We start from the raw sequence: 13,558 nt of genomic DNA on the forward strand, positions 1-13,558 counted from the left end.
TGATGGATGCATCACGACTGCCCGACGACAACATGTTCCACGTCCAAGAAAGGCTACCAACTCTAGCCAAGTGCCCTTCCAGGATCCTGACCTGAAGCAAATGATCACGCAAGTCAGGCGCTGTCTCAAGAAATTTCTCTGATCCTGATCTCAACTCTCTGCTACTAATCCATGAAAGAAGAGGAAGAATTGCACATTGTCGAAGCTACAGAGGAAGCATTGGACAAACCTGTTGCAGAGCTATAGCATCCCAGATCTCAACTTTGGAGCTCGCAAATCCTACGGCCACCATCTTCCCGTCCACAGACCATGCAACACTGGTGGGGTGATCATCCACATCCGTGGTTAGCAGCAACTGCACCATGGAGTTGGCAGCATTCCAGAGGCACAGTGAACGCCCCAAGGCGACTGCCAAGATGTTGCTCTTCCCCCAGTCCATGAGGTTGAGATAGTAATCATCAATGAGCTCTGGCCCATCTAGAATCCGGTCGGCTGACTAATTCATCCATCAAGAACAAGTAACTCAGCATCTTTTCTCCATAAATGACAATTACATGAAAGGAGAACTGTTATCTTCGCAGTAGACATCAAGAAACAAGAAGCTTTCTGAAGTGGTCCGTGAGTCCATGTAGTTTCGTCTCATTAGCATGATGAAACTTTAGTGATTCTAAAAACACAATCAATCTCGTCGAGAAACAGATTAGGCTACATGAATTTGATCCAATTGCAGAAATAAACACTGTTTCTGAGAACAAACTAAGCTACATGAAGAACATAACCTAACTACAGCAAACAGAGCATTAGGGTATCTTTCATGATTCATAATGCATCTTCGAATCATCCAAACCACAATACGGTGAAGTGCTTCATAATCACTAAAAATTCCCATTTTGATCAAAATGTTGCTCTTTCGAACAACTTCAATGATTCGAGAACACGATCAAACTGTGAATATGCTAATTAGGCTGAATGGGCAGAAGTATAGATGTGAAAGATTCTTTTGGTGTTACAGGAATTACCTGGGGAAGATGCCGAATGCGCCTAATGGATCTCGGCGGTTCCCGCTGCTCTTTCAATATCTCATCCACCATCAGAACACTGGGATGGGATTTTCTTGGGCTTCCTCTGAAAACCAACATCTTGAGCGGCTTCCCTTGGGAATCCAGCGTCCAACTCTCCTCGACGCGCCTCCTATACTCTTCCTGACTCCATCAGAACCGGGCGTCAAGAAGAAAGAACAACAAGATCAAAGAAAACAGAGAACGGCGACCTTGGGAGTCAAGATGTCGGGGCGATCGACCGTGGCGCCGTCTCGCCGTGGGTGCCGCATCAGCGAGGACCGAGCGAAGTCCAGGTTCATCAGGCTCCTGGTGGGTATGAACCGATCCCCCTTCGGACCAAGAACCGACCTTTCAGAACCAAGGGTTCAAAGAAGGAGCGGAGAGCAAGAAGAAGATCCGGCATCACCTGATCGACGAATCTCTGGGAGGCCGGGGAATGCCACTCCCGATCTCGAAGTCTCATCAAGGGCGACGACATCTTCCAAGGATAGAGGAAGGAGAGGTCTCGGAAGGAACCAGCTTAGGGTTTAGGGGTGGGGGGAGGGCCGGGAAGGGAAGGGGTTGCTTCCAACGGTCGTATTGGAGCGGCCATTACGTGAAGGCGTTGCTTCTTGTTATATGGAGTAGAGAGGGCTCGTCTTGGTTCCCGCCGTTTCCGCGAAACGATTCAAGTAGTAGGAGAAACGTTTCTTCTGAAAACGTTTCTCACTAGGGTACTGTGGAAGGCAGATTCCCAACCTAAGCAGTGTCACTCATAATAAAATCCACATAATTATAAATTATGATAAATCGGAAATAATAACAATGTCACTCGTATCATGATATATAATGTATAATATTCTCACATATTAATTATATATATAATGTTGTATATGGGTTGGCAATGTGAAAGGATCATTCTAAATGCTTTATAGGTTTGGTTGGGGCTGATGCAAATGGTAATGGATTGGAACCCAGAATTCTGAGCTACGCACCAATCTTCAAGAAGAATCATATCATATTGTTTCCCACGTATCTTGACGAGCGTAGATTTTAATGCTGACCGACCATAAGAAATGTGAAGTGATGGGCTCTAAATAGAGGACGCCACTGACAAGCGTCCTACAATGGATGGACCATTCCACTCTGCTTCCTCGAAAAGGTTAGGTAGCTGCCGATGGTGTTGCAGTCGTTAGGTCACCTATTTGGATTGGATTTGCTTCGTATCCAACGCAAAGTAGAAGAAAGCTGATGCGTCGGCCATGTCTCGGGGAGAAGAACATTGACGTGTGCCAAGTCAGATGGATTCCGATAGAAGGGTAAGTAATTGACGGGTCCGAACTCAGTTGCGGATCTGGATAACGTTGTTGGATATTCTAATGTGCTACGTAACCCCGATGCTAATTTGATGTGAATCTAATATTATAACCTCTCAGTGGGTGGGAAGAGCAGAACGCAACTGGACAAAGCAGACGACACTTCACTTGGCAATCTGAAGACGCGCAGCAGCAGCAGAGATAGTTCGACCTACCCGCATCGACTCCGCCGCTGCTCTGACCACAACAGCTGAGTGGCAGATCTGGTAATTGTGTCCGATCTCGTGACCTTTCTTTCACATGAATTTATCCGCAACAACCTTCGGCGACGAAGTAGCGTCGGATTTCGGGATTTGCCCAACGGGGTTAATTTACGGCGCTGCCACATGGTGTTGTCCGTTGGGCCGACGTGGCGGTGGCGCCGTCGTCGGGGTTTTCCAAGTCCCAGCTGGCTGGGCGGTTCCACCTGTCGGAGAAGCGGAGCGAGGAGAAGGACGAGGAGGCGGAGGAAGCTAGCCGGTCGACGTACTCCTTCAACCACCCCCGCCCGCCTCCGCCGGCCGGGGACGGCTCCTCGGCGGTGGCCGTCACTGGGAGCGCCGGAGGAGGCGGGGGCGGGGGCGGCGGCGGCGGCGGCGGTGGGGGGAGGTGGACGGGGGAGCGGCAGAGGGGGCAGGAGGCGGCGGGGGAGAGGAGCCAGGCGTCAATGCAGGGGGAGTGGAAGGCGTGGCGGCAGGCGGGGAGGAGGCGGAGCTGATCGCCGGGGCGGAAGCGGGAGAGGCAGACGGCGCAGTCCGGCGGGGAGGAGGTGCGGACGGCGTCGAAGTGGAGGATGGGGAGGGCCTCCACCCGGGCCAACCGGTGCCCGTCGGACGACGATGACCTCGTCGATGGCGTGGACGGGTTGTGGTGGATGAGCTGCGGTGAGGAGGAGGAAGCGCGGGAGAGAAAGCGGAGGAGGAGGTGGATGGTTGCAGAAGCGAGGCAGACAGCGGCGAGGATGGCAGCGATAATGATGAGGCTGGGGTTGAACGAAGAGGACGACGACGACGAGAGGCCGCCGTAGTCAGCGGGAGTTGGGATTTGGAAGGGAAGCGGAGGAGGAGAGGAGTCGAGAGAAGGCATTTGGTGTATTGAGACTTCCGCTCCTCTTTTGCTGAAGAAGCTGAGACAATGGTCATATACTGTTTACTGTAATGTGTTCCACCTCTGCACATATATATATATATATATATATATATATATATATATATATATATATATATATATATATATATATATATATATATATTCCTCTCAAGTTGGTAATTTTCATATTTATCCCTGGATATTATTGCAAAACCTAAATATATTCCATTTTTTACTGATGAAATTTCAGAAGTTCATCATGATACTAAAAACATAAAATCATATGATAGGATATTTTAGATAATCTATATTTTATACTTTTTTAATTAAAAAAAAAAGTCCGCCAACCACGGCCACCAGTGAGTTGGTTTTGTTCTCTAAATAGATGTTAAGATGTAATAATAAATATTATTTTTATTAGGATATTCAGGTTAATTAGTGTATTATTATTTAAAATAATAAAATTTATGTTTGAGTCATGTAAGAGTGTCATGTACACCGTTTAATGCAATGAAAAAATATTTTTATTTTGTAAAAAATAAATACTATTTTATATATATATATTTTATTTATTAAATCCCTTTTAATAAAAAAGAATCTGATTCTTCTTTGCATGACTATCCATTACATGACTTTCGTACGATATTTCTCCTTTGGATTTCGATTATGGAAATGCTATCCAAATAATCATTGCTGTCGCAAGGAGACCAGCGTCCAAAGCGTTTCTAAGATAAAGTTATCCATTTCTTTTTTTCATATTTTCTGTTCATCAAGATAAAGCTAAATAGAAAAAGAAAATCAACTTTTTAGAATAATTTGGATCAAAATAAGTGCTAATATCAACAATCCAGTGGCAGGTAGTTGCATCTCTGTTAACTCTGGTACATACAAACCCCCTTTTAGACACAAATTATATTTAATTTTGGTTGTTTATTATAAGCCGCTTAAGTTTCTTGACTTTAGTCAAATAAAATAAAAATAACAAATTCTTGTGAATTTTATTTTTTTTAAACCATAAAAAAATAATACCTGCCTGAAGCTATGACAGTAACTCTTCGGCTTCATTGCCATCTTCATGTGGATTTTAGTGGTCAATCCGATTTCAACCCATCTGGTAGAAAGACAAAACAAAGGAAAAGACTGATGGCAAATAAGAGTTCTGAGAACGGTTGTAATGAAGTAGGCATATCCTGAGACTAAAACTTAATTCTTCAACTTGCTGGCAATCATCCACAGTAATTAGTTACCAAAGCATGCACATGAAAGCTACTCTTTTATTACTGTTTAGTGGGTGACACACTTGAGGCATCAGCAGCCGGGAACATAAACCTGATCGTGTTGTGACACACTTCAGCTTTAACACTGGGAGAAAGGCATGAAAGCTGTTCTTGATAATTGTAAACCTATTGCACGTTCCAATTCAGCAATTTTAATCGTATATGGCATAAAAACCCAAGATCATATAACCCTCATCATACTGTGCCAAAGAATTACACATCTGTTCATTGAGCTGTAATACCGGGAGAAATTATTCACCGGAGCAGACATGCAAGCTATTCTTGAAAACTGTAAACCTATTGCATGATGCAATTCAGCAATTATATCAGATCTAGCATCAACAACCAAGATCATAACCTCGATTATGTTGCAATAAATTTATGCATCTGTTGGTTAAGCTGTAACACCAGAAGAAAAAAATGCATGCTAATAGTTTTAATAATAGGGTGTCAGAATCACCAAATAAACTAACAGAAGGCAAGATGAACGTTAGTAAGCTTTAACTCGGGATAAAATAGGTAGCCTGATGAATGATTAGCATAAATATAAGACAGCAGAAATGGTAATTAGCCAAACAATTCTTGTTGAGATTGTGATGATAAACCATGAATCGCAATTTGTCACCTTTGACAATTACAGAAAAAACTATTTGAGATTTTGAAAGGATAAGTATACACCTTTTAGACAATTATACATGCTGTTCTGTCAACTAAATGTTGTATTACTAAATTACACCATTATGAAACAATAGAGAGAATTGGAAATGGTTATAGCAAATCCAACAAATAAGATAGAGGAATGCACCTAACGATTGCACCAAGTAGATAATGGAACACTAACAGGAGAAATTGAGTGTCGAAGTGCTAACTCACAACTGCCACACAGACATCAAAGAAGCTTCCGGTTGGCTGGAGGAGCAAGTCCAGGAATATCCCGAATGTCTTTATTATTTGGATGCACAAGCTGAAAATTCAGTGATAAACTTCTTAAAAATTGATAAGAGAAGAATCAAACGAACACTGAATAAGATTTTACATCAACTGTTCATTGTGAGATCTTTGAGAAAATCAACTGAACATTGCAACAAATCCACAACTCTTGCACCTTCACAGAGTTGAGTATCAATGACTGTGTAAAGCTAAAATCCTATGCTAGTATGCAATATGACAATGGAAGAGCAAATTAAGATGTTTATTCCCTTCGAAAAATAGTACTTGTAACTACACAGAATAAACTCCATTTCTAGCAACATACAACTGATTTTCATCCCTTGAAAACACGTAAAAATTATATCTGAAATCTGGAGACTCAACGACGCAAGCAAACAAAATATCTAGGTGCAAGAAATTGATTTTAATTCAAGAAATGATAAATGTTTCACTTTGAAATGTAGTTGAAGAAAATTACTGATTGCCTTGGTCTGTTAAAAAACACGAGGTGGATGAATTAAATTATTCATGATATGTTCATTTCTTAGAACGATCTCTTGAAATTGTTGTTGCATCTTCAAATTTATGGATCAGCCAAGAAAATAATGATTTAGTTTAGATATGGATCCAACATGAATGTTGAAAGCCATGTTCTGCTAACAAATTCTGGTAGAATCTTCAGTCAAGGCAAAGTGGACGTGTAATAGAAGAAAGACATCTACAGATATGCTAGAGAGCCAATAAACAACCCACCTTCACTATTATGATGGTTATAACTCCAATCACGATCAGGAAAAGCATTCCCATTATACATCGATCAGTTGCAACCTAAAATTCATAATAGGAAAAATGAGTACAAGTCAAAAAGGAGACTTCTTGACAACTAGAGAACCATGCAATAGCTTCTTGAGAAAATGACCTGTCTGCCAATTTCCTTCACCAGTTGAGATGCTTTCTTAATTGAAAAATGGATCGAATCCAGTTCATTCACAATTCTACTCATTTGCTCGGTCTGCCAAGTTTGTGAAATATTATAACACCAGAAACAATGTGCTTTCAAATGGACTCCAAAAGATGTTCTAATGTGGTAAAAAAATGAGGATTCTGAACTCATTATGACAGACCTGTGCCTTCAGAGAAGCTGCTGTCTCTGCTCCAACATTGACAGTTTCTTCAACAACCTATATATTCAAAGTATGATGATTAAAAATAATGTTAAGGTAGCACATCTATGACAAGAAAAATTATTAATAAGCAATAGTTTGTTTTCGGGTTTCACATTGCTGGCCACAGCTTTTCATTAGCAAGAAAATCATGGAGTCTACGATGGAGCTTTTGAACATCAACCACCACTTTTCCCAAATGACATATGTAGAGCAAGAAAAATCTTTTAAAAAGCTTCACCCCATAAAGAATCTTCCAAGCACAAAGGAGGTCTATGAAACAATTAGTAAAAATCATGCTAAATAACTTAAAACTAAAACCCAAAACATGCAATAAAAAACTTGTCAATGTACAGCATGGTCTACACTTGCAAAATGACAAAAAGTATATAAAGTCCCCAAAAACCAAAGAGCTGTCTGTAGGCACCTGCAAAATTATTAGCTGAATGAGAACAAAGAAGACCATATGCAACCCAACCAATCCAACAAGAGTGCGGTTAATGCCTTCTTTGAATAGAAAAATCAACACATGAAGGAGTGGTTCTCTATGTAGAAATCGATCACCACAGTAATGGCAATAAGGCATTTAATGTGGAAGCTTTGCACCAACATAATTGATTACAGATGAAAAATACTTATATGCAGATGGAACAAAAATATATAACTTGGATTTTGGAAGACTCTGGGCAGATCTATACGACTCCACCAAGTAAAAACAAACAAAAGGTCGAACACATAATCATCAAGCCAATGAAATGGACAACAAAGACAATCTTTAGAGTGATCTAGTTCAGATGAACGAAGGGAAACCAACCTTCTTTGACCGTTCAATAGCCTGGTCTGTTTCGTCCATCATTCGGTTTCCGTTGTCCATTAACTGCTGATTGGTCATAGCTGCAAGACATTTCACAAGAAAAAAATCAGCAATCTTAGGTTAAAATATTTTACTTAAGAGTGATTATGCAAAACAGGATTTCTAGCACATAGACCTACGGGGTGCCTCCGGTACCGATTATAACTACCTAGGAAGCCTTCTATTTTAATAACTGCCATAGAGTAGACTTAATTGATGTTGTCCAGATGTTTAATCATAATTTCAAATGTAAAATTATTGGATATTACAATCAAGGAATTCTGTCCATGTCCTTGAAACCTGAAAAAAGGAGGAAGAGGGGAGTCACAGCAGAATACACAAAGCAATTTGTTCTTCCGTTTATTCAGCCAATCCAGCAATTAGGACATTGAGCTGGCCATTAGGGAATTGAACCGAGCATTACTGGTCTGATTCATCTACACAATTTAAAAGATGAATTGAGGATCAAGTATTTTGAAATGACTTAGGGTTGAGAGTCTCCGCTGCCACGGTGACTTCCTCAACACAGCAGGACCATGATTCAATCGTGGGATGCTATACAGAGGTCAGAAGTCATAGATGAGAGGTAAGTGGTTTCTATAAGAGTCATTTGTAGCAGAATTGCTTTTAATTTGTATTTGGGTGTTTTCAGGACTGCAACTAGCCCAACCATGTCAACGACATGTATGATGCTAGTTGCTGGCTGAAACATGGCATGGCAGCAATACTGCAATAGCTGATCACCTACCTGGCAACACATACTAACAATTGGCCCTAGTCATGTATCATAATTCTTGGCAGAGCTCAGCTCATGGCAACCAACATGACAATTCTTGATTTGGCAAAACTTCTAGTGTTACTAAAAGAACACTTAGAATCAAGTGCAAGAAAATGTAAGAATCATTCAGGCATTTTCAACAAATGCAAAGTAAAGAAATGCTTGGTAACACAACCTAAGAATATTCTCCTGCATGTCTAAGTTGCACTTCAAGTTAATGGATATATATGCAATGAGGTAATCCAAAGAGTACTCACATGATGCCAATAGAACATTTTCTTCAGCAAACACATCTCCACCATCAGGACCATCAAAGAGATCAAGTCGTTTATTTTCACTTGCATGCCTGCAAATTACAAACAAAAAAATTAAAAATAAAATACTGCCAAATAATTGGTCAAGAAATTTCAGTAATCGTAGCAAAACTAAAAATGTGTAGCTGGCTGTAAAAAAGAACAATAACAGGAAGAGTTTATGAAGTTAAACCAAAAATTATGACAGTGATGAAAGTTTGCTATTAAGAAAAGGCTAGAAATATAACTAACCTAATAGCTATTAGTCAAGATGATTAGCTGCATAGTGCAATCTCCTGCACAGTGCATATAACTAACCTTAAATTATTCTAAATTTCTAACTTAATGGGGAATATGCTACAGTAACATCATTAACTAAGAAAACAGAGGAAAAACAAAGATTCTGTTTCATATCAAAATTCAGCATACTATCCCTAACATCTATAAAGGTGACAACATCATACCAGACATGGTGGAGTAGAACAGAAATCACTTAATGATGGTCAGATGGAGATTTTCATTTACTGATATTCAAGAGTCCACACTGCGACAGGAGTCCATTACTCCAAAGGAGTCTACACTGCCAATATAATGTAATAATAGACACAAGATGAGAAGGCATCTTTCATTTTATATTTTGTTGGAGTAACTGATTTCCACATTTAGAACTTGCGAGAAACTATGTTGTTGGAATGTTTGAAGAATATATTTCACCAATTTTTTTATTAATAATATTATCCTGTTTGTTTGCTAATGTCCAACAAATATCTATAAGTAATACTAACCACAAACTAATAGGATGTGAAATTTACAGATTAAGATCTCTATGTATTTACAGTTAAGGAATTTTAGGGTTTTAGTTTCAATGGTAACATTTAGAGTAAGGCATTTTCTAGAATTTAAGCATTAGATTTTGGGTCTAAGGTTTCTAGATTATGAGGCTTAGTCGGCTTAGGACTTTTAGGATATAAGATATATATAGAGTTTTGGCTTTTAGGGTTAGGTTTAAGGCCAGGATGGAAACTGAATAATTACCCATGTTCAACTACAGACATTTGTTTGACAATTAATGGACACGAAATAGTTGGCTCTTTAATAGTTGATTAACTGCTGACTCTTCCACTACTGCCAGGAGTTATCATTCAGGAGGACTAAATTTTCCTTAGAATCTACATGGCGAGATCAGAGTGCTAGCTAATTTTTTACCTTTTTATATTTTTAATAAAAAGTCAAGAAATTGACTAAATGAGATAAAATGTAGAAGAATAATAAAAGAAGAGCACAGGAAGAAGAGAGAGACAAACCAGATATCATACACATTTTAGAAACATTTCATGTGCAAATTTGAAAGGTTCAGCCAAATAACAATGTAAAATTGTCAAACCAGATCTGCTATCTAATTTGAATATTTCAAAATATAGTAAGAACTAAAGGTTTTAAACCGAGTTCAAACTTCCCTTTGGATAACCTCCTAATATGAACTCTTTGAAATAAAGACTTCTCAACAACTATCTTGAACCTCTTAGATGTTTATAATCGGAGCTTTACTGAAAATTGTTTCAGTTGCCTAAAAGATTAAAAAAAGACCACCTCTAAGGTAACTTGACTAGACCCAAAAATGATGTTCATAAGGTAACCAGACTAAAATTTGGAGTCAACCTAGGACTGTTCTGTCCATCTATGCGTACTAGCTTATTTGTTATTTATCCACCATTACTGTCAAGGATATTATGTGACTCTTCTTCTTAAGCAACACAAATACTCAAAACTAAGACTACATTTCCACCAAAAAGAGAAAAAAAATGTTACATGCTTTGCTTTATTGATAAATTATAATGCCCATTCATGTTCGCCTTAGGATGATAAAAGCCCCTCAACAGCAGGATGGTTATATTTTCCTCAAAGTTCTCACAACATAATATAATCCGATGGAAACAATTTTATCTCATTGTGCATCCTTACTATTACTTTGTTTCAGTATGATATATGATATATAGGCAAGATTTTAAACATGCACCATGAACACAAGCTTCATTTAGCTACAATAAAAACAAGTCATAAAGTAAATAGTACAGAGAGAACAACTTACTGCTTCTTCAGAGCAACATAAGAATTCAGTTCTTTAATCTGCAAAATCAAAGCTATCCAATTAGTAAGCTGTCCATTAGTAACAGAATATTATCTGATACACCAATTTAAACTGTGAATTTAAGGACGAAAAAAGATACCATTGATTGTTTTTTCTCATTCAGCCTCTTGTTTGTATCATGAGTATTTCTAATCTCCTCTTCCTTCATGACTCTTTCAAACTCTTTGATAAGCCTAGTAAGACACCGTGACACAAAACTCCAATTGATTATCAGGCAAGAAAATGACAAAAACTTATAATGTAACACCTTGCTAATTGAGCATCTTAAAAATGCCACCCTGATTATTGAACAAAAAAATAGAAGTGCAAATAAATGAAATTTATGAACATAAGATCTAAGATTATATTCATAAAGGACAATAAGAAAAGGTTCACAGCAAAAGTCTGGCCAATTATTGAATGCAGGTTCTAGGTATGCACCAAAGACTCTAGCTGCATAGAGAACACCTGAGTGCATTATAGACTTCCAGAGCAAACACCACCTGTCATATTCCTGATGCATAGATTACCAGCTAGCATATGTTGATTTTCCATGCATTGGTCAGTCCCAAACTCTGCTCTAATATAAGTTATCACAGAGGGCTTGTGACCAGAAAGAGACATTAATTAGGACACTGAACAAAGAGTAAGAAAAATATCGCAGATGAACACTCGAAGAAATTAGAATCCACAGAATATACCTCTTGCATTCCCTCAGCTTGCCTGTCAGTTCTTCTAACTGCCTACTCCGTCTATTCGAGTCCTTGATCTTCTCCAGTTTCTGAAATCCATTTCTGTTGAACATTTTTGAAAGCAATTAGACATCACAACATGGTTTCCCCAAATATGACTGAATCATCTAAAGAAATTATCCTTTATCTTCAATTCGGGCAAGGAGGACCATCTGAACTACAAAAGATAGTAAGAATTGTAAAGGTTTTCTTTTCCTTTAGGGAGAGAGAGAAGGAAATATATTTATACTGTGGCAATATCTGTAGCTTTTTAACAATCAATATTTAAAATCAAGGTTATCAAATTTTATGTCCATTGGCTTCTGCAATTTTTTTCTCAAATAGAAACTTTAATCATAATTTTTTTAGGCAACAAATATCTGTTGTTGCTTTTCCAACTAATAAGATCACCCACATCTACAATCGATATTTTCAATATATTAGAAAGTAATTCCAAACACAACACTTATGTCGAAATAATCTCAAATTTCTTCTACTTCATTTTTTTTCTTTATTTAATGCAGTAGAAAAGAAAGTCATGAGATCATCGTGGCCATGTAGGTATTCCAGATCGAGGACAAATTTTAGCACGCACTAACTTTTGCCCCCACCAAATCACATAAACCTCAAACAACTGGAAATCAGAGATTCTACCCATCAGCAAACAGAACTGTCAAGTTCCAGTAAAGAAAGCCATTTATGCTTACGATAAAGCCCGAAAGATATCGCTGATCTGCCCCTCGATATGAGCCAGTTCCTCACTAATATCAGTCAAATCCATATCGCAAACCGGAACTCCGTGTCAATGGGATTCACCAACACCAGCCCAGATCGACCCTTAAGACGCAAGAATCAAACAACGAGCCTCCTTAATCCAGGAAAAGATGCCAGCAATCGCTGCTACGACTACCGAAACACTCCAAAACCGGCGATCAACCCAACTTTCAGATCCCCGGACGCATTACGATCCCCCGCCCGCCGCGCCACGGCTGAAGCTCAAACGCACCAACGGCGTCCAGATCCAAGCGCCGGGGCTTCCGATCGCTCCCGAGATCGCGATACGGGCAAAGAAGAAGCCACCGTCGATCGGCAATGCGGGACCCGATCAGGACCCAGGCCGTCGGCGGGGACGAAGGGGTGGGCGGGCGGGCGGCAGATCTAGGGTTCCTGCTCGTGGCCGCCCGAGTCACCGTCGCTGGGAACACGAAGTGGGAACGGTTGCGACGTGCTCCAACAGCTGGGATTTAGAACATTACAAGCTTTTAATTCTCTTAATGATATCGAGGTGTACTTTTACAAATGAACCCCTCTTCTTTGAGTTAATTATCGATCGACGCCTGTCTTTTAATCATTTGCAATTTGTAGTATAAATTGTAAGCTCAGAAATGTATATCAACCAAATACGAATATGTATAAAAGAAAATATTTTTTTAACTTTTTATGAAAATAAAGAAGTAGTTGACATGTTAGTGTCGTGCGCTTGATACGATACTCTCTCATTTTTTTGAATATTTAAATATTTTTATTATAAATATAAAATAAAAAAATTCCTATTGTATATGATACTCTCTCACCCCTTAGTCATTCTACTCTCTTTCCATCAATCTTTTGCACTCTATTATTTTAAGTTTTTAACAATATTAAATTTATTAATTAACGTAGAATGCTTATGCAAATTTACTCACAGGAGACTCATCAATATTTTCATTCAAATCTCTTCTTAATTTCTGATGCAAAATTAGAATATTATAATCTCTCAATAAGGATTAAAATTTAGCATAATGCAAGTCTCAGCCCAGTGGATTTCAGATTATGACATGCTTTTGATCACCATCAATGGATAATTTTTCTCTTGCTAGAGTCTCAACTTGCTCGATTCTAGATCGTATTTGATACCATTTGTCATGATCCACTTCAATGA

General features: G+C 39.0%; 3 protein-coding genes across 3 annotated transcripts; all 3 read right to left on the reverse strand.

Annotated features, from left to right (window-relative positions):
* Nucleotides 1–205: 205 nt before the first annotated feature.
* LOC135671550 (cell division cycle 20.2, cofactor of APC complex-like) lies at nt 206–1,539 on the reverse strand. Its single transcript, XM_065179749.1, has 3 exons — nt 1,399–1,539; nt 1,020–1,202; nt 206–496 (listed from the first exon to the last, which is right to left on the reverse strand). Exons 1-3 carry the CDS (start codon nt 1,537–1,539, stop codon nt 206–208), a joined length of 615 nt encoding a protein of 204 aa, XP_065035821.1.
* Nucleotides 1,540–2,457: 918 nt separating this feature from the next.
* LOC135671542 (formin-like protein 15) lies at nt 2,458–3,489 on the reverse strand. Its single transcript, XM_065179742.1, has one exon. The coding sequence runs from the start codon at nt 3,479–3,481 to the stop codon at nt 2,723–2,725; it is 759 nt and encodes a 252-aa protein (XP_065035814.1). The 5' UTR covers nt 3,482–3,489; the 3' UTR covers nt 2,458–2,722.
* A 1,839-nt stretch (nt 3,490–5,328) lies between these two features.
* On the reverse strand, nt 5,329–12,885 carry LOC135671552 (novel plant SNARE 11-like). The gene is made up of 10 exons (XM_065179751.1): nt 12,345–12,885; nt 11,608–11,700; nt 11,007–11,100; nt 10,868–10,905; nt 8,743–8,831; nt 7,669–7,748; nt 6,816–6,872; nt 6,611–6,703; nt 6,445–6,519; nt 5,329–5,725 (listed from the first exon to the last, which is right to left on the reverse strand). The coding sequence occupies exons 1-10, from the start codon at nt 12,416–12,418 to the stop codon at nt 5,651–5,653; spliced, it is 768 nt and encodes a 255-aa protein (XP_065035823.1). The 5' UTR covers nt 12,419–12,885; the 3' UTR covers nt 5,329–5,650.
* Nucleotides 12,886–13,558: the final 673 nt, after the last annotated feature.

Source organism: Musa acuminata, unplaced genomic scaffold (genome assembly GCF_036884655.1).
Source record: "Musa acuminata AAA Group cultivar baxijiao unplaced genomic scaffold, Cavendish_Baxijiao_AAA HiC_scaffold_1140, whole genome shotgun sequence".
In the NCBI taxonomy this organism is placed as follows: Eukaryota; Viridiplantae; Streptophyta; class Magnoliopsida; order Zingiberales; family Musaceae; genus Musa; species Musa acuminata.

Coding starts and splice junctions, on each gene's coding strand:
- LOC135671550 (XM_065179749.1), bottom strand. CDS start 1,539: ATGTCGTCGCCCTTGATGAGACTTCGAGATCGGGAGTGGCATTCCCCG. Junction 1,203..1,398: donor TTCTGAAAGGTCGGTTCTTG/GTCCGAAGGGGG, acceptor TGATGGAGTCAG/GAAGAGTATAGGAGGCGCGT. Junction 497..1,019: donor GCATTCGGCATCTTCCCCAG/GTAATTCCTGTA, acceptor TGGATGAATTAG/TCAGCCGACCGGATTCTAGA.
- LOC135671542 (XM_065179742.1), bottom strand. CDS start 3,481: ATGCCTTCTCTCGACTCCTCTCCTCCTCCGCTTCCCTTCCAAATCCCA.
- LOC135671552 (XM_065179751.1), bottom strand. CDS start 12,418: ATGGATTTGACTGATATTAGTGAGGAACTGGCTCATATCGAGGGGCAG. Junction 7,749..8,742: donor AAATGTTCTATTGGCATCAT/GTGAGTACTCTT, acceptor AATGTCTTGCAG/CTATGACCAATCAGCAGTTA. Junction 5,726..6,444: donor TAACCATCATAATAGTGAAG/GTGGGTTGTTTA, acceptor CTGAATTTTCAG/CTTGTGCATCCAAATAATAA.